Consider the following 18,895-nt stretch of genomic DNA (forward strand, 5'->3'; position numbering starts at 1 on the left):
ATGCGAATAATTATTCATACACAGTGATATAATACCAAAAATGTTTAAGCGATCTACATAATCAACTAGATGCGATGAGCCGCTTATTAAAATATTCGTATTATCCTAATATTCCTGCTTCTTCTTTATTTTTTAAACTTTGAAGTTTGGAAGGATGAAATCTAATGCTCTAATAGTACCTGATTCGGCAACATTATCTCAAAATGTAGTCAAAATGTTTTGGTTAAACCTTAGAAATGAGTTTCTTTAGTGAAATTGATTGTCGTGATCAGTTGGCCTAGAAAAATAATAAATAAGATATTCGAATATTTTAACTCGTATATCATTATTAAAAAATAAAACAGGGAATAAACAAATTAGTATAAACCTGATTTGTGAAGCCTCGTCATGTGAATTTGTTTGTGTTGTCACCCTGTTTGTATACGTTGTGTATTTTGTTTGTAGGATTATCTGCTTTAGTGAAAAGTTTAATTTACTCTGAGGAATTGAAAAGCTTGAAATTGGTCAGTGAAACAAGCGGCTTTGTAATAAGGCGAATTGCAAGGATGAGCCATCATTTCTTACTGGAGATTTTTGACTATTCAAAATCACAGTTATTCCTTCAATTGTTTCGTTGGTATGTTAGCGGGATTCTAAAATGGATTTCACCACCTAGTTAATAATTCATAACTATTATCTTCAAACCAGTCAAAAGTAAATCTGCAAGGCGTGATATTGAACTGCAGTACATAATACGTTATTGAAACATAAAGAGCGTATTGGTAATTAATTAGTTCGATGGCGTAATTTGCAACACATGGCGTAATAGAGACAGATTGATTGTTTTTGTAATAGGCTTCCGAATGACACGTAATTGTGTTCGTTTAATCATTCAAACAAATGTCAAGTAGTTATGATTGGGGAACATTAATTATGTAATATGATGTATGAAAAAATGGAAAGAAATGGCATTTGGATTGAAAGGGGCTGGTAATGCAGTAACAGATGTGAAAATAATAATAATACAGGTTGAACTAGTCAAAACACTAAACCTTAAATTATAGACTCAAATAAAGGACTAATTTAGTTTATAGTCAGTAAAGTTTTATATAAATCCTTGTAATAACAATAATAATTTAATAATAATATGTATCCTTGTAATAATATTGTCATTATTGCTTTTTCACTATCATACTGTAGTTTACTGTTGTAAATCTTACACGCTATTATAATAGTCTAATTGGCAAGTGAGTATAGTTTCAAAATGAGCGGTTAGTAAATGAGATGTCATCACGTGTAAACCTCTTCGTGGGACACACTGTATATAAACGCGTAGGACCATTGTTGCAACCTGTTTAGAGGCTAATACTGCAATCAAAGTCCATTGTATCCTGTATGGTGTTGCTGACAACATTCAGCGATCGCATTATCTGTGCTCTAAGTCATTAAAATCCACCACTGTCATATTTGTTATTAGCATACTATCATACCAGATGTAAAAGTTAAGAAGAACCTACCACGGGGTTTAACTATAATATTATACTAAAGAGAATAGTAGTAAAGGAGTAAGGTTATAAAAGAAACTAATTTAGGGTTACAAAATGTATTTGATTTAAACCTCAAACACTGGTAAAATTGACACATTTTGAAACAAGTGTAAATCTGTTTACAATTAACAATTTTAAATGCTTTTGACAAAAAATATACACCCTCTCAAATTCAACCGTGAAGTGAGATGCAATGTAAAAATTACAAAAGCAATAACTTTACACACTTTTTACAAAAAATCGACTATAGCATATAATTAAAGGAGTATGAACATGTCAATCAACATTAAAGTTTCGAAAGGAAGCTATCAACGTACAAGTATGATATTTCGTCCATAAAATTTAAACTTTATAAAACCAATTTAGGCCCGTTAAAGCTTATCACAAAACTGTCATCAAAAACACAAACTACAGTGAGTCAGTGTACAACAAGACATAATCTATTTAGAAAGTAACATTCATATACACTCAGTTAAATGTGATGAATAAACTACTAGCACCCACGTATTGTAATGCATGTTTATTTGCTGTTTTATTCAGCATTACTAAAATGCCAGTGACTGCAAAATGTGCAAAATACCGTCAATTTCACTGTGTCAGGCGACAGGATGGAACGCCAGTCTTCCTTCTTTTCGTCTGAAAAAGTCAGGAGATGAATGAGTGTCTCCGTCGCCACATCACTTTATGTATTTCCGACACATTCGTTACTTCCGCTCTACAAAGTTAACCAAAACCCCGACGCATCACGAAGGGGTATCTGTGTCGAGCCAGGTCCCATTTTGTACGAGGTCGATGCATCGTTTCTATTTACCTTTTCACGTTGTCCAGCCAGTTTCCTGAAACAAAACAGAACTCAGTTTCCCTCCATGGATAATTTTTACCGAGACAAGTAGGAAACATAAGACTAGTTTATTTAAACTTAACACTCCACCTACTGTAAACATCTAAGACTTTCAATCCGTACGAAGACTACTTTCATTCCTCATCCTTTTTTTAACAGAGGATATGTTGTTAATAACTGAAGTGTCTGTGAAGAAATCTGTCGCTTAGGATCTCGTGGGAATAAGATAAAACAGGATCAAACTCCGAACAAGGGTCAAGTTCTCCGCCATCTACGGCTAATTCGTTCTCTCTCGCACCTGAAAGATTTTAGGTGTAAGAGTAAGCTTTCCTTCCTCAAGGCTCTTTACATCTTACTCCTCAATAAGATATTAAGAACTTTTAATGGTCAACAATATCATCAAGATATCTAGTTTAGCAAGACTGTATGGAGTGCAGATTTTACAAGATTCTCACAATTACTATCAATTGCTTTAGATGAATGTTTGATATTTTTAAAAAGAAGATTAGGTTAGTTAGTAGAAATTGAAAAAGGCCCATAACCGGTTAATCTATTACCTATTTAAACGTAATATTTACATATAATACATCTTACATAATTTTATTTGTCCGTAAGGTTTAGCTTGTTTTTAATTTAATTCTTTTACTTGTTCTTTTGCGTGTAAATCTGCCACAACTTTTTTCTAATTTCAAAGATAGGTGTTCTAAAACACTTAGAAAAGAATTGAATTTTTTTTTAATTTGGTGAACTTTATATTATGCTCAGTGAAGGAAACACAATCAGAGCTCATTGACTTATCTCTTGAGTCAACATTATGGGTAAACGCACTTGTATTTTCAATATTATATAAAATTTAATATTATACATGTTAGGTTCTCTTTATGTTTCCGAAAGCTTTTTACCATTACTTTCTTTTGTTTTACTGACTTTAATCAATCTTTATAGTTTAGACGAGTTCAAATTCTTTCCATGTCTGTAAACCGTTCATATTCATAAATATTAACTGTCCAGTTTCTTCATTTCAAATATGCAGCTTCATAAAAGCATTTTAAAATAAGTTATATATCCTATAGAATGTATATATTACAATTCCATACGGTTTTCTGACCCGTTATCTTTGTATTTAGATTTTAATTTTTGTTTCTCTTCATAATATGTACGAGTATATTAAGAAATAAAATATAGTGACTGTAAAGATTGATTAATTTACAAAAATGTGTATTAATTAACATTACAAATAAATGTAAGACTGATGTAAGTTTAGTAAATCGTTCTGCAAGATAGTTTAAAACACTGTGGACTGCAACGGTTGTTACCAAACAGACTGTGATCAATAATAATAGAACAACTAAACTGTCTAAATGTTACTAACCAAGTAATGGGGCAATACACGATCATTCTATTACCGTGTGTCTGAGACGTGTAAAGGGAATGGACGCTTAACATTGTTAAGTATTACTAGGGTTTTGACGGAGCTTTTAATAACCGATCAAGATACAATTATTAAATATATGTATATAATTAGTCAATATCAAATAATGTTACTATAACTTAACAAAAGCTACGTCGACTAAATCGTCTTTCACAAAATATAATGAGAAATAGTAATATATCGTAGAATAGTAATAATTTCCCTCGTAATAACTTACAATAATTAAAAAGGTCCACTTAACATGATGAAAACATATATAAAATGGGATGCAAACCGTAATCGATAGATATTGTTAAAAGACCGTCACGGTTTATTAATGGTGTAATTTTGATAACTCAGAACTGTATTTAATTGGTTGATAGTAAGATAAAGTGATGACTATATAATCGTATAGTTGCCCGGAGCAAATTTTGAACTATGATACTTTTTTATATTAAACTAACAAAGTTTTCCATGTAATTTGCCAAACTTTCACACTTTTTATATTTTTATCTTTATCGCAATAAAATCTTAACCTCTTGCTAAAGTCTGACTGTATAAAATACCGAGAATTACGCATTAGTCAATGAGAATGCGGTAAGTAATATTAATTGAGATTAGGCTAATGCAGTGTAATTGTCTACTTCGCCTTTATCTTTAAAATGATTCTTAACAGGAGTCTATTGTCAGGTATTGAGACTGTTTAATGTAGTATTAGAGTATAAAACTACAGATGTGTATAAACAGTTACTATGCCATAATATTAAGCTTGTAATAATATTAAACGTGTTATAAATAAATTTTAAGTTTTTTGGAAATGTGCTGAATTTACGTGGAAGACATTCTATGTTTAATTAACAATAAGAATAATTTGGAACGTGTTTCGCGTATTATATTCTGATGCATACACCAAACCACAAAAATATATACCTTTCAGTTTTACTCACAGCTTTTATGTTTAGATTTAAATAGATGCATCCTTACAAATGTAAATACACTTATTTTGAAATTAATGGAAATATAATTATAGATTTGTGTGGATAATAAATAGGATTGTACTTGCTGCAAGATATAGCCTACAGTTCCTACATTATAATAATGTTGTAAATATGAAAATGGCTTTGTTTGTTTTACTTTTACGCGTAAAGTATTTAACCACTTTTACGCGTAAAGTATTTAACCAATTATACTAACATTTAACATGGACATTCTTAGAGTCCTTGGTATGAATAAAGATAGGCCTATTCTTATTTAGAAAATTTCTCTGAACTACGACTCACTTGTCTCTAAAGTAGTGAAAAATGTAAATGTTGTGAAATATTATTTGAAAGAAAATCGATGTCCGGCTCGGTTTTCTTCCCTCGCTGTTCCATATTCGTGAGCTTATCAAGTTAGGTTCAAGTTTTGTGAGATCGTTTATAAAGAGATTTGTTCTATTATATGTTTCAAATAATTGGGGAGTCCAACGCCATATAAATTCAATGTTGAATTAATGGGAGATGTTTCTGTAATTATTTTAGATTATTTTTTTGAGCATTATTGTTTTGAACATTGTCTTAATACCTTGTTCCTTAAACATGTATTAAAAATATTACTAAATATCAATTTTGTATAAATTTTCAAAATGTTTGAAGGTTTTTAAAGGTAAAAGGTAAATGAATTATTTTGTTTTACTAGTAAATAATTTTAATATTTTACGAATCGTGTGTAAGGAACTAGAATTAAGTTTTAAATAGCTGAAATCCTTTCATTTTGGGTACTGAGATAGGTTTTTACTGAGATAGTTTTTCCTCAGTTTTTGCTCTTGGCCTAGGCCTATCCTCACCGAAAATAGGTATTAAATACTTAATGTTATGAATTCCAACAGATCTTTTCACTCTGTAACAATTATTTCTAGGGATAATTTTCTTTTACAATAATATAATTTCTCCAACATCATATAAAATGTTTAGGATTGTACTTTAGTGTAGTTAGATTTATAATACAACACAGTTATTTTTACAAAATCTGGAAATTTGTGTTTGTGAACTTGAGAAAATGCTCCACTATCATATATCTTCAAAATGTGATTCATAATATTTGAGCCTAATAACAAATTATAATAACCAATGTATAATTCGGTATCAAGCGACAAACCTTCAACTGGGTTTACTGACATTTTATGACGTATTATTTATTTAGAAAACGAAGTATACGTATCGTACAACCCCAAATAGAATGGTAATGAGGTTATAAATAGTGGTACATTCAATAGGAGTGAACTAATGGGCATTTAAAATTTTTTACAGTTTAATAATATATTTGCAGCAGCTTCAAAATCATTTTGATCTTTAGGCAAACAAGATATGCATTTTGTGTAAGAGGATAGAATACTTTTACTGTGGGAGCTACTCAATTTTGAAACCTATAGAGTTTTATTTAAAATACACACTTTACATAACAAATGTTATGGATATTTGATGGAAACATTCCAAACTAAGGGAATTATTTTCCTGTTTTAAAAACAACCTCACAAATAATGACTTTGTAATTTGGACTTTGCAGCCTCACTGTAATTGAATTGACTACACGTGGAGCTAGTTCATTCCACGCGGTGGCGTCTGCGTGGAATTCCATTACTACTTGTACCGACTTTTGACACTCGAGTGATACCAGGAAACTAATTAAAGATAGTGAATATATACAATAAGATGTTGAACCCACCCGAATCTTTAATAAACTGACACATTTAGTGAATTTCACTATAAAACATGTCTTTATAAATTAATTTATTCTAATATAAATTTGTAGGAGAAACTTTTAACAAGATTATCTTTCAAAGACTAAAATGTTCAGAGTTGATTATGGTATAATACACATATTTTGATTAGTAATATATAATCTACTTCGTATAAGACCTATTTATTTTGTCCAAACGTGCTATTGTTTTTAGGCAATTCGATTCAATGCCCGATCGCGTATATATATATTAATATATATATATGTATATATATATATATATATATATATATATATATATACGTATTAAATAAGGCTATTGCCATTTATACAATTTAACGTAAATAAAAGTCGTTTGACAGGTGTTTGGTCTTCCGATCATATGTTAGTTTGCTTATTTAAACGCATATGTGACAGATACGGCCAAATACAAAATAATTGAATCGGAAAAAGTAAGCGCTCAGTGGTGTAATGGTAGCACATTCACCCGGCAAGTGAGAGATCCGGGTTCGACTCCCGGCGGAGCAAGTACTTTTTGTGATTCAATGTTTATTAAAATTAAATAAGGTTATTACCATTTATACAATTTAACGTATATATATATACATATGCATATATACGCGTTCGCATGTCTTTTAAATCAATTGAACAAGGGTAGAGAGTGGAACGTTTCGAGACGCAATTCCGTTGATTTTCGTTGATAGATTCACTCGGCTGGGTACTACGATGACAACAATGGCTCATTTTCTTAATGGGAATCTACTAATAAGAGCACAATCCATTATATTTCTCATTAAACAGAGTGGAAAAGACATCCTTACTTTACATATTTCTTGCAACATTTTAGAATAGAATTTAAAATAGAAAGTAATTCGATACCTCTCTTAATAAGACTAATATTCTCTCTCTCTAATTTGTAAGCTCTAAATGCCTTAAAATATTAAAATATTGTTCAGTTTATAAAGAAACAAACATTTAATTAGAACCATTGTTAACGTACTTTTAACGGCACATGCTTATCAAATGTTGAGTATTAGATATGAAAGACAAAGTTAATGTCCAACTTTTAACATACATTTAAATTACGTTATAAATCCCTTTTGACACAAGTAAGCTTCTCTGGTATGTGATATATATATATGTATATATATATATATATATATATATGTATATATATATATATATATATATATATATATATATATATATGTATATATATATATATATATATATTTATATATATATTCTTAATTAGGGAAAAGGCAAAATCAAGTAGGGAACAAAAAGTTATGAGAACGAAGTAAATTACAATGGCCTTTATACACATTTTTAACGCATATTCTTGATCGTGGCAACATTTCAAGCCCAATATTGCCGTCTGAAATACAAGTCACTTGAAACAGAAGTGTTCAGACACGCGCAAAGCGTACGGAATTACGTGCGAAGCCGTGTGTAACTACTAGTAAAAAAACATAAAAATGACTCCATATGGATTAAGAAAACTGAATAAACAACTTTATTGTCTGTACGAAGTATTTGTATGGCAAAACAATAAACAATCGTAATGTAGTAAGCCAGTAAGAGGTCAAAACTATGAGTATTGTCCTTTATTATTATTGTGTGTTATTGTTTAATTATATGCTGTTTCTTCTTCAAACTTTATCTATTAATATCTATTGAAAGAGGCTGTGTAATATATTTACATGTTTGGGATTGTTTTATTATGATCATGGAAACCTAATGATCACTTCTTGTTGATCTGTAAAGTTACTGACGTACTGTAAATCATACTCACTTGTTTTCGACTTGGTCTTGTCCAGAATGGCGTGGGTTGGGTGTGCCGCGGGAACTCCTACTGTTTCCATGGCCTCGCTCGTTATAGCTGAAAAACGATAGAGTGAGTGTAATGTTGAGCTTAAAAACATGTTTTGTTACACACCAATACTAACATTTTGTGTAACGAGAACAATTTTATAACAAGAGTAAAAATTCGTTATTACGATAATTATGTACAATGTATTGTTGTGTTTAATAAACATTTATGAAAATATAGATTTTACTAAGCTCTTTTATAACTAAATTCTTTATGTTCAGTAGTTACTAAGATGTTAGAAAGGTGTCCAGTAAGAGGCCTTGACTATCGTAATAATAGGACTTTAATTGTAGTCAGAGATCTTCAAGGGTTTTAGCAAAGCGCGTAGAGATCCTTACCCGGCGGGTGCACTTGTGTAGTTTCGGCGGAGACACACACCACATTTTCTAAACTAACCCTGACCTCCATAAGCCTTATTTTTAATTTTATGAACAGGTATTGTGTATATATTCACAGTATATAAAGTCTATTGAGTGTTAATGAACAGTAATTAATTAATTAAAACATTTTTGCAATAATTCATTTAAACATGGGCTGGATGAAGGAGGAAACGCTACATTTTTTATCCATATCGTGACGTAAAAATACCCATTTATGGGTATATTTTTGTTTGCAAGAGAGCAAGGGAACTACCTTTTCGACAAAGTGCAGATGGCAACGTCCTATCACATATGTAAAGGCGAACTAATCTGGAGAAAAGCGAGTAAACTGTTCAGATAAAAAGGAACAGCGAAACAATGTTGAGGCAAACCTTTCTTGTATGAAATACCCACTGGATTTCGTTCGAAAAACCACGAGCATTCTGAATAGAGAACCTCATTACTACTTATACAAATTGTTTATTCTACTTCGATATACTTATATAGCTCGTATTAACAAAGTTTTACTGCATTAATAAAGAAGTTTTCCGTACAGTAAGTATACAACCTAAATAAGAACATTACTGACGCGTATATTGTTTTGAGGAAAGTGGAAAGAATTAAGTACAATATACTTTACACAACAACATGTATATGATTATAGGAAATAGCAAGAATCTGCGTCATTTAATTCACAATATTGAAGTGATTAAAATATTATAACTAGGCAGCTATTTTTTTAATACGGTGAGTACTTCACAGTGCAATTACATTACATCGTGCTTTTATACAATTACTTACTCAAATTGCTTCACACCTAGTTACTTAATGTGGTCTGTATTAACAAAAGAACTGTCATGAAGTAGACATACGCAAGTTTTAAATTATATTTAAATCAATTAATCTGTATAAATATATCTGTAAATTATTTATTTTATTTCAAGGTATTATATAAAAAATGTTAATATTTATCTATACATTGTAAGTAACTTTTATCAAACTTAAGTACGAATAAAAGCCACAAATATAGATATGACATACAGTAGTTCAACTACCTCAGGAGATTTGCTGCTGTTAATGGCGATAAGTGGAATGGATTTAACTCGATTAAGAGGATTATAGTCAATGTCTGTGAGCTCTGATTGCGGTCATACCACTGACATCCCTCGTTGAAATTAGAGCCTGCACCATTTGCTGAAATCAAGTTTACTGTAGCTAAGGTTAAGTATTACATACAACACAGCTGAGAACAGTAAACGGTATATAGTTTACTTGATTAAGAGGTTTACGGTTACTGTTAAATAAACGGGCTGATGTGGAAAGCAAAGAGAGAGTTTTTCAAAGACAAACTTAGTTCATCAAGAAGTCCCAAAGAATTCTGGTCTGTTATGAAAGAAAGCAACGCTGTTTCAAATGAACATCACCAAGAAAACATCGCATCTCACTTGAAGGCTGAAGATATAAATAAATCTTTTGCCGAAATGGGATCCAAACAAGAAATTGATTGTGATGTAATGAACATGTTCAAGCAAAGCAGATTAAATGAAACACTACCAAAATTTACGTTTACACCTGTCAGTTCAGATGACGTGATATCAGTGATGAATGAAATTAAATCTAAGGCAGTTGGCAGTGACAATATTTCTATAGACATGATACGCTCTGTTAGTTTTTATGCCAAAGAGGCCGTTACACATCTTGTAAACATGTCTCTTCAATCTGGAGTGTTTCCTGAAAATTGGAAACTAAGCGTAGTAAGAGCACTACCAAAAGTTACTAAGCCTGTGACAGTAGAGCAATTGAGACCTATTTCTATACTGCCAGCCATGTCTAAGGTACTAGAAAAGATCGTAATTAGGCAAATAATGTCCCACGTTGACTCAACAGATATCTTACCAAAACTACAATCAGGTACAACCACAGTACATGCACAGCCCTGACAAATTTAATATGCGACTTAATAGATGCAAAGGACAAAGGAAGATATAGCTCTCTCATAATGCTGGATTATTCTAAACCCTTTGATTCAATACATCATGAAATGTTATCTGCAAAACCGAGTTATTTCGGCTTTGACGAAGACGTGGTTCAATGGATCAGGTCTTACCTGAGTTGCCGGCACCAGATCACCAAACTGGAGGACGAATCTTGAATTGTTGAAAACAAGAGGTGTACCTCAAGGTAGTTGTCTAGGACCAATTTTGTACAATTTTTACACGGCTGATTTCCCGAACTGCCTTCAAAGTTGCACTGCTCACTTGCACGCTGACGATTCACAGCTGCATATTTCATATGAGCCAAGCCTCATTGAATCCGCCATTGATAGGATAAATTCTGGTTTTGAGGGAGTTATCAGATGGTCCTTTGCCAATGGTCTGGAATTGAATGTGAGTAAGTGCACAGTTCTCCACACCGCACCAGCAGAACTAGTACAGACCTTGAATGTGAATGGGAAGGCGGTTGTTCTGTTCTATGCGAGCCTTAGGGTTTGCGAAAAAGCAAAAACTTTGGGGCTTGTGTTGGACAGTTAACTTTCGTTTTCAACCATTCACTACACTATCTATACTTACACTATTCAGCGAGCACTGGGTAGATTAAAGGGTCTATACAGATTTAGAAGCATTTTTCCAGAATCTGCTAAGATACATCTGTTAATTCACTGATCCTATCAGTATTTTACTATTGCTATCCTGCCTACGGCAACGGTTTATTGAAGGAGGATCGGGATCGAATCCACAGACTTCAGAACTCTGCCGTGAGGTTCATTTTCAACCTTAGACGCTTTGATCACGTATCCTCTTTCAGAGAAGAAATCAAGATGTTGCCGATGGAGGAAATGTGCAAGATGTTCAGCGGCTGTATGGTCCACAAAATTCTTTCCCTCAATAAACCGCGATACCTAGGTGAGAGGCTCTCATTTCGGGCGGAGGTGTCTCAGAGGGAGGAGAGTCGCCATGGTGGAGCGCTGCACTTTCCAAAAGTATCAAAAGAGTGTGAGAGGAAAAGTTTTTCATTTTTTGGCCCAAAATTGTATAATGACCTCCCGCATAGCCTTAAAGAAAACACATCTGTAGATACTTTCAAACTTAGATTATGAAAAATGCTCATTAGTAAGTAAGTATGTCACTTGTAATTCATTTATATCTTAATGGAACTATGTATTGACTTGAGTTGTTCTGTAAATCAGTGTACTTGAGAAACGCTTCAAAATAAAGGCATTTTTATTTATTATTTATTTATTTACTGTCTGTGGGCTCTGAGTGCTCTGATTGTCTTCTCTGCCTGCTCCATATGTTGAGAACGAGTTTACTGTAGCTAAGGTTAAGTATTACATGCAACACAGCTGAGATCAGTGAACGGAATATAGTTTACTGGATTAAGAGGATTACGGTTATTGTATGTGGGCTCTAAGAGCTCTGATTGTCATCTTAGCCTGCTCCATTTGTTGAGAACGAGTTTACTGTAGCTAAGGTTAAATATTACATTCAACACTGCTGAGATCATAAAACGGAATATAGTTTACTTGATTAAGAGGATTATGGTTATTGTGTGTGGGCTCTAAGAGCTCTGTTTGTCATCTCAGCCTGCTCCATTTGTTGAGAACGAGTTTACTGTAGCTAAGGTTAAATATTACATTCAACACTGCTGAGATCATAAAACGGAATATAGTTTACTTGATTAAGAGGATTATGGTTAATGTGTGTGGGCTCTAAGAGCTCTGATTGTCATCTCAGCCTGCTCCATTTGTTGAGGACAAGTTTACTGTAGCTAAGGTTAAGAATTCCATATCAAACCGTTAAGAAGAGCAAACGCAATGGTGTTAATTCGATTAATTCCTGTATATACAAGTAGTTATTTACAGTTAAGTGTATATTTTTCACTACTTTATTGAGAAAGTTTAGTTAAAATCCAATATTGATGCTTATTGACATTTCAAACAAGCTAATAATTGAGGAGTGCCATGCAAAAAATTACAAGTCACACCTAAACGGATGTTGGAAAATTGGAAAACATTTTTCGGAGTAAACTGTAGAAGACTTTTATCCAAACTTTATGTTTATGTACATTGTAAACAAAAAATAACACACTTTAAATAAGTAGTTTAAATAATTTGTATCCTATTAAATCATTATTTTGGTTTATAATATGAACACGTACCCTTTTGTTCAAACAGACGGTTCCTATCTTTTTGTGCAAATATTCTGACAAGCTAATGTACACTGACGATGGAGGAATGCCGAAACGCATTACAACGTGTCAAATAAATGTGGTTTGTTGTCATAAAAGCGTTGTGTTTATTATTATACTTATTACAAGAATAAACGTTTTAAGATATTTCTATAACAAGCAAAGTATTTAGTGAGAAAAAAAGCCTTAGCGATAAAATATATTTATTTTAAAAGACTAAAATATGAAGTAATTTAAGAATAAAACTAAAAAAAATATTTACTAAACAAAAATCTAATGTCTAAAGTTCTTAGGTAATGAAATAGCCTCAATATACTTTTCTTTCGATTTTTCCTATAATATGCAACGTTAACTAAACATGAAGTCCAATGTCTTTATCCAAACAATCACACACCATGGTTTTATCTTCTTCAGGAGCTTCACGTGCTTGTATTCCTTTCTGTAAGATTTTATTTTAGAACAAAAACTGTTCATCTTCTGCCCACACATCCCCAAACAGTTTTGGTTTCAAAATAATTTCAATGTCTCTCTTGTTTGCTAATGTAAGACAATGTCTAATGGAACCTGCTTTAAGGCCCCCTTACCACTCCTGCGCCAATACCATAACAAAAAAAGTTCTTAACCGCTTAACTGGGGTAAGATTTCCTGAATCTAGGTGGTGAAACAGGGCAGAAGAAATTTATGTAAGCACACGACCAGCCTGATCTTCAGTCCATGTATAAACACCGCATTTGTTGACGACATATCAGTCACACATAGAGCATAGAAATATAATTGTTGCAAATGTTTCCTGGATCGGAGTTTGATCAATGACCACACCTGTTGTAGATCGAAGCAAACTTTAACTTCATCTTTACTTTATTCCATCATGAGGTCATAAAAAGCTTTTGTCCGTAATTTGTGTACTCTTTTCTTGAGAATTAGCTGATTTAGTTTGTTAACGTCAATTTCCGAAGAAGATTTTAATTTATTAATATGTATATTTAATCGATTGCAGAAACTGTAAATGTCTGCTGATGATGATCGAAACCCTAATATAAATTCCGAAACATGACTGAGCATAAAGTCTTCTAAGTCATTGTTAGGTTTGCTTAACTTGCTTACATTATAATCACTGTGTAAATATATACCTTATGATTTATTAAATTTCCTTACTGCCAGTCACTAGGAAGTTTATACAGGGATAATAAAAATATTCTGAAAAAACACAGTTTATATGAAGTATCTTTAACATAAACGAAATTTAATTACAAAATTATCAAAATATTGTATAAAGTAGTTAAATTTAAATAAAGAAAGGCCAAATCTAAATCTTCATGTCTACTTTCTGATAAAAAAGTATCGATATCCCAGTATGAAAATCAACCACAAACTACCTCATATTACAATTTAGTTCGTTAATTTCTGCTTTCTACTGAAAGTAAGTAAATTACTCGGATACTGAAAGTACTGGGTACTTAGAACATTTTGAACAAAATGTAATTATTATATATGTAATTCCGTGTATTTCTTAAAGTGAAATAGTCGTAGAGTTGTATTTTTATGACTGATTTCAGAGTTTCAACATAAATGTTATTTTTAATTGAAAATATACCATTATTAATACATTACACGGTTATCGTCGTTCCTGGTACTAAATAATCAGACTGTTTAGCAGTAACAATAGCTGTAACGTGTAACTGTACCATTTTAGGAGTACGCTGTAACACATGATGCTAAATCAGTGCGTGTACACTTTGTGTTCGGTTACTGAAAGTACCTGGTACAGGTAGAAAACGCAAGAAATAGTAAGAACTAACCTCACTGTAGTAGTTGCTGCATGACGTTAAAATTCACTTCATATAAACAGTATTTGTTTCAGAATATTTTTATCATGCCTGTATAAACCTGATGATTGGTGATAGAGGGATTTTACTGCTAACTATACACTCTGACCTGATCTTTATTAGTTCAGAAGTTCTATAAAATAACGATTATAGAACCTAATTTTTCAAACTTTTCTCAGGGACAGCCCCCGAAAACCCATATTAATATCGGGGTTTCCATAATTCCGACTTCCCGGTGTTTCGGACAGCTCCCAGAGAAGATTCTGGGTGCGCTCCTGATTGTAGTGATTTGTAGTGAGTAATAACGTAGATATGCTTGTTAGATTTTCGGTCTAACATTAATAATAGTCATTCACTGAATGGATCAAATTTGCTAGAAAGTTTTTTTTTATTATTTCAGACATTGGGAAAACTCATTTATCATGATAAACACTTACAGAGAGAATCAAGTGAATGGATGGGCTAGATGGACGTTATACAATGGAGAAGTTTTAAATGCTCCCAAAGTTATGTTAAGTGTAAGTATTTAGAAGTTACAAAGTACATGGAATTTAAAACCAGATTAATGAATAATTGTGGAAATTTTATTTTACCTTGAAAGGATTAATATTGTACAGTATGCTTATGAAGAATTGTATAATAGCTACAAACTTAGACTCTCAAATGGGCATTTAGATTCTCACGAACTTTATAAATAGACATGCTGTCAATTATTTATCTAGACCAATTAATCTGTGTGACAGAAATTGAAGGAAGTATGGCTTAAATTAGAAAGCAGTAGAAAATACATGAACTAGAACAATTATAATGAGGAAATTTTAATTGATGAGTAAATGAGGTAAACGAAAAGTGTTACGAAAAGGAGATCAAAATTAGAACCCCAACAGAAATTAAATTTTGTAACGTTTAGAGGAATGGTAAAAGATACGACAGATCGTGTACTAAAAAAATTGCAAGTAGGGCCTAACTTGTAAGGGAGCATGTATGGTCAGTATCTATGGTCAGATTTGGTAGTAGAGTCGATTAATTAAAGCAATAAAATCTAAGTAGGCATGGTTTAAGTTAAAAAAAAGGTAGACACAAATATTTATAATGTTATTTTAGAGGATTGTTTTACATTTAAACTCTGCAAGTAAAAACTAAAAGACCTCTAAAATATTATAATAGTAGAGTTAAAACAAGACTAATAGTTAACCAAAAGTATGAAAGTTTAAGTTGGAAACATGGTTCGTTTGAGATGAGAAATCACATGTACATGACGAAGTCGTACAGATAGTTGGAGCAAATTTATTTTCATAAAATTTTTGTTAAATATACATGTAGAAATACAGTTACGGACTGGATATTTACTTAATGTATACCTTACTGTTTCAACAATCCTAAACACTTGGAAAAAACTGGGAGAGTATAATAAATATTTAAAAACTCCATGATAATGACTCTATTTACGATTAACTTATGTAATTAAGTAATAATGATACATTATCTACATAATCTCCTCAATAAATATTTAATGACGAATTTTGTTTGACAAGGACAAAATTGCATTTAAGTGTTAATATATGTTTTATAATGAAGAATCTAAATATGTAAATAACAAACTAAATGGACGGCCACGAGTACCACGAAAACCATTAAACTGTAACGGAAAACCAGGAAAGTAGTGAACAATTAGCTGATTCAAATGTTGAGGAAGTAGGTATTCGGCAATCGATATTTCTAAGGGAAATCAAGCGCAAATTATCTAATTAGTAAGTTGTCAATAAGGATGTGTTCTCAAAGTTGTTTGGGATATACATCGCACTACAAAGACATCGTTAAATAATGTTTCCAACAGCTATATTCGTAAAAAAAAAAACAAATAAAGTGTGTTTTGAGTAAATAATCTAGACAATTAGGTATGATCAAAGACGACGAAAATATGATACAATTATTCACATTCCAGTGTACCACCTTCACGGTAATTTAAATGAGTCTACAAGGATATAGGGACGTCTTGAGGATTATATTGTCATTATAAATATATATTGTACAGAAGTAACAAAACATTAATACACTAGCAATAATCAGATAATGCTAGAATTCATAGAAATACTACTAAAATTGAAGGTGCATTTAACAAGTTTTACATTAAGTAATCATGGAAAAAGCGTACTGTTTCAAAATTATTCAATTAAACCAAATGGGTTTTAAGTTTGGCTGTGAAAAAACAACGAAAAACATATTTGGGTAAGGTAACAGTTTCAAATAAAAGCAAATTTTAAACCTCACCCCTATAGTATGTAATAAATCAAATTAAATACAAAATGATGAGTATAATTTTAAATTAGAATCATAATTTTTCACGTATATTTGCTAGGAATATTATAAGGTTTAGGAATATTACAATGATTCTATTTTTTAATTCATGTCATAAACATTGTGTTGTGTTAAATATAAGACTTTGCCTATTTTATTATGGTAAGGAAATGGTTTCTTCTTTCCTAACTTTAATTATTATAGAATTTTCTTCAGGATATATGATTTTAACAACAATTAAAAAATTATATGACATCATATGTTTATGACCAGTGTAATTTTTTGGGTCATTTTACAGATATTTTAAAAATATAATTAGTTATTAATCTTTTCAAAATGTTTATCATTATTAAACGTTTATCTCTCCACAAAAGATAAATTTCAACATAAGTAATTATATAGTAACCTAAATGTTATATAAAGAAGGTTTTGACCGTGTAAATCCAGTAGGTATTATAGTTGAAAGATGTTGGAATAACATATACAAGGTGTTTGAAAAGTCTGGGTACGGCTTAATATTTTACAAACCATTGAAGATAACATCTATAAACTTTGTACAGTGTCATATGGCTATGTAAACTATTTTTCCTTGCTATTACCATGACATGTTAACCATGGGGGGACGGCCCACAGAGGAAAACATGGAAATCTTAAATTAAAGCAAAGGTCGAGTGATACCTCATTTGAAAGAGCTCACTTAGTAAAGTTTGAATGCCGCAAACCGCATCTCAAAAGGTTTATCCAATCAGAAATGGCGGGTTGTTTTAGGTACACATTGTGAAGTACGTTATGCGCTGCCATTTCTGACTGGATCGTCGTATTCTGATGCGGTAGGCGGCGTTTCACTCTACTAACCGATGTGTTTTCACTGACTTTTTTTAATTAGCAAATTATGTCATAAATTTATAACACAAAAAATTTAACTAAAATGAATTCGTCGTCTTTATGTTTATGAATTAATTAAGTTCTGCCATTATTCATTGTTGGTTAAATAGTTAACTTACCGCTAATTTTTTAATTAAATTTTTTTGCTATTTTTTATAAATACTAATCAGTGAAACCATTTGTTAGTAGAGTGAAACGCCGCCTACCGCATCAGAATACGACGATCCAGTCAGAAATGGCAGCGCATAACGTACTTCACAATGTGTACCTAAAACAACCCGCCATTTCTGATTGGATAAACCTTTTGAGATGCGGGTTGTGGCATTCAACTCTACTAAGTGAGCTCTTTCAAATGAGGTATCACTCGACCCATGCTTTAATTTAAGATTTCCATGTTTTCCTCTGTGGGCCGTCCCCCCATGGTTAACATGTCATGGTAATAGCAAGGAAAAATAGTTTACATAGCCATATGACACTGTGCAAAGTTTATAGATGTTATCTGCTATGGTTTGTAAAATATTAAGCCGTACCCAGACTTTTCAAACACCATGTATATTATACATAATTATAATAAAGGTTCATAGCTTGTAGTTATGAGGAATTATAAAGTGTATAGGCTTTTTGTGGTGTTGCGTCAAAGATATCTAATAAAGAAATTGGGTTGATATTACAAAGTAATCTTCAATAAACGAGTTGTTTACATAAGGAAATAATGAACACCTTTGTTGTTACTATGATGAGAGGTCATACTACAGACTTATAGTTCATAATAACAAAACGTTAATAAGGAGTAACTAATCGTCATGAATAATACTGTATCAAAGCTATATTTATAGAAACTTGCAAGGATTTGACATTTTACTTAAGGTATGTGAAAATTTGTGCCATTCTGTTCACGTGGATATAAGTTCTCCTAAATGAATTATATAATGAGGAATTTTTTATAAGTTTGTAATATAATGGTCGTTGA

The 18,895-nt window shown here is 31.7% G+C and overlaps 1 protein-coding gene across 1 annotated transcript in view; it reads right to left on the reverse strand.

The window, feature by feature from the left end:
* Positions 1–1,566: 1,566 nt before the first annotated feature.
* LOC124359201 (rhodopsin, GQ-coupled-like) overlaps positions 1,567–18,895 on the reverse strand; it is a 95,789-nt gene continuing 78,460 nt past the window's right edge. The window contains exons 10-11 of the mRNA XM_046811757.1: positions 8,292–8,378; positions 1,567–2,362 (exon numbers count right to left, since the gene is read on the reverse strand). Coding sequence (XP_046667713.1) covers positions 2,334–2,362; positions 8,292–8,378 — 116 coding nt within the window. The 3' untranslated portion in view covers positions 1,567–2,333. The remainder of the gene's footprint in view (positions 2,363–8,291; positions 8,379–18,895) is intronic.

This window comes from Homalodisca vitripennis, chromosome 4 (genome assembly GCF_021130785.1).
Source record: "Homalodisca vitripennis isolate AUS2020 chromosome 4, UT_GWSS_2.1, whole genome shotgun sequence".
In the NCBI taxonomy this organism is placed as follows: domain Eukaryota; kingdom Metazoa; phylum Arthropoda; class Insecta; order Hemiptera; family Cicadellidae; genus Homalodisca; species Homalodisca vitripennis.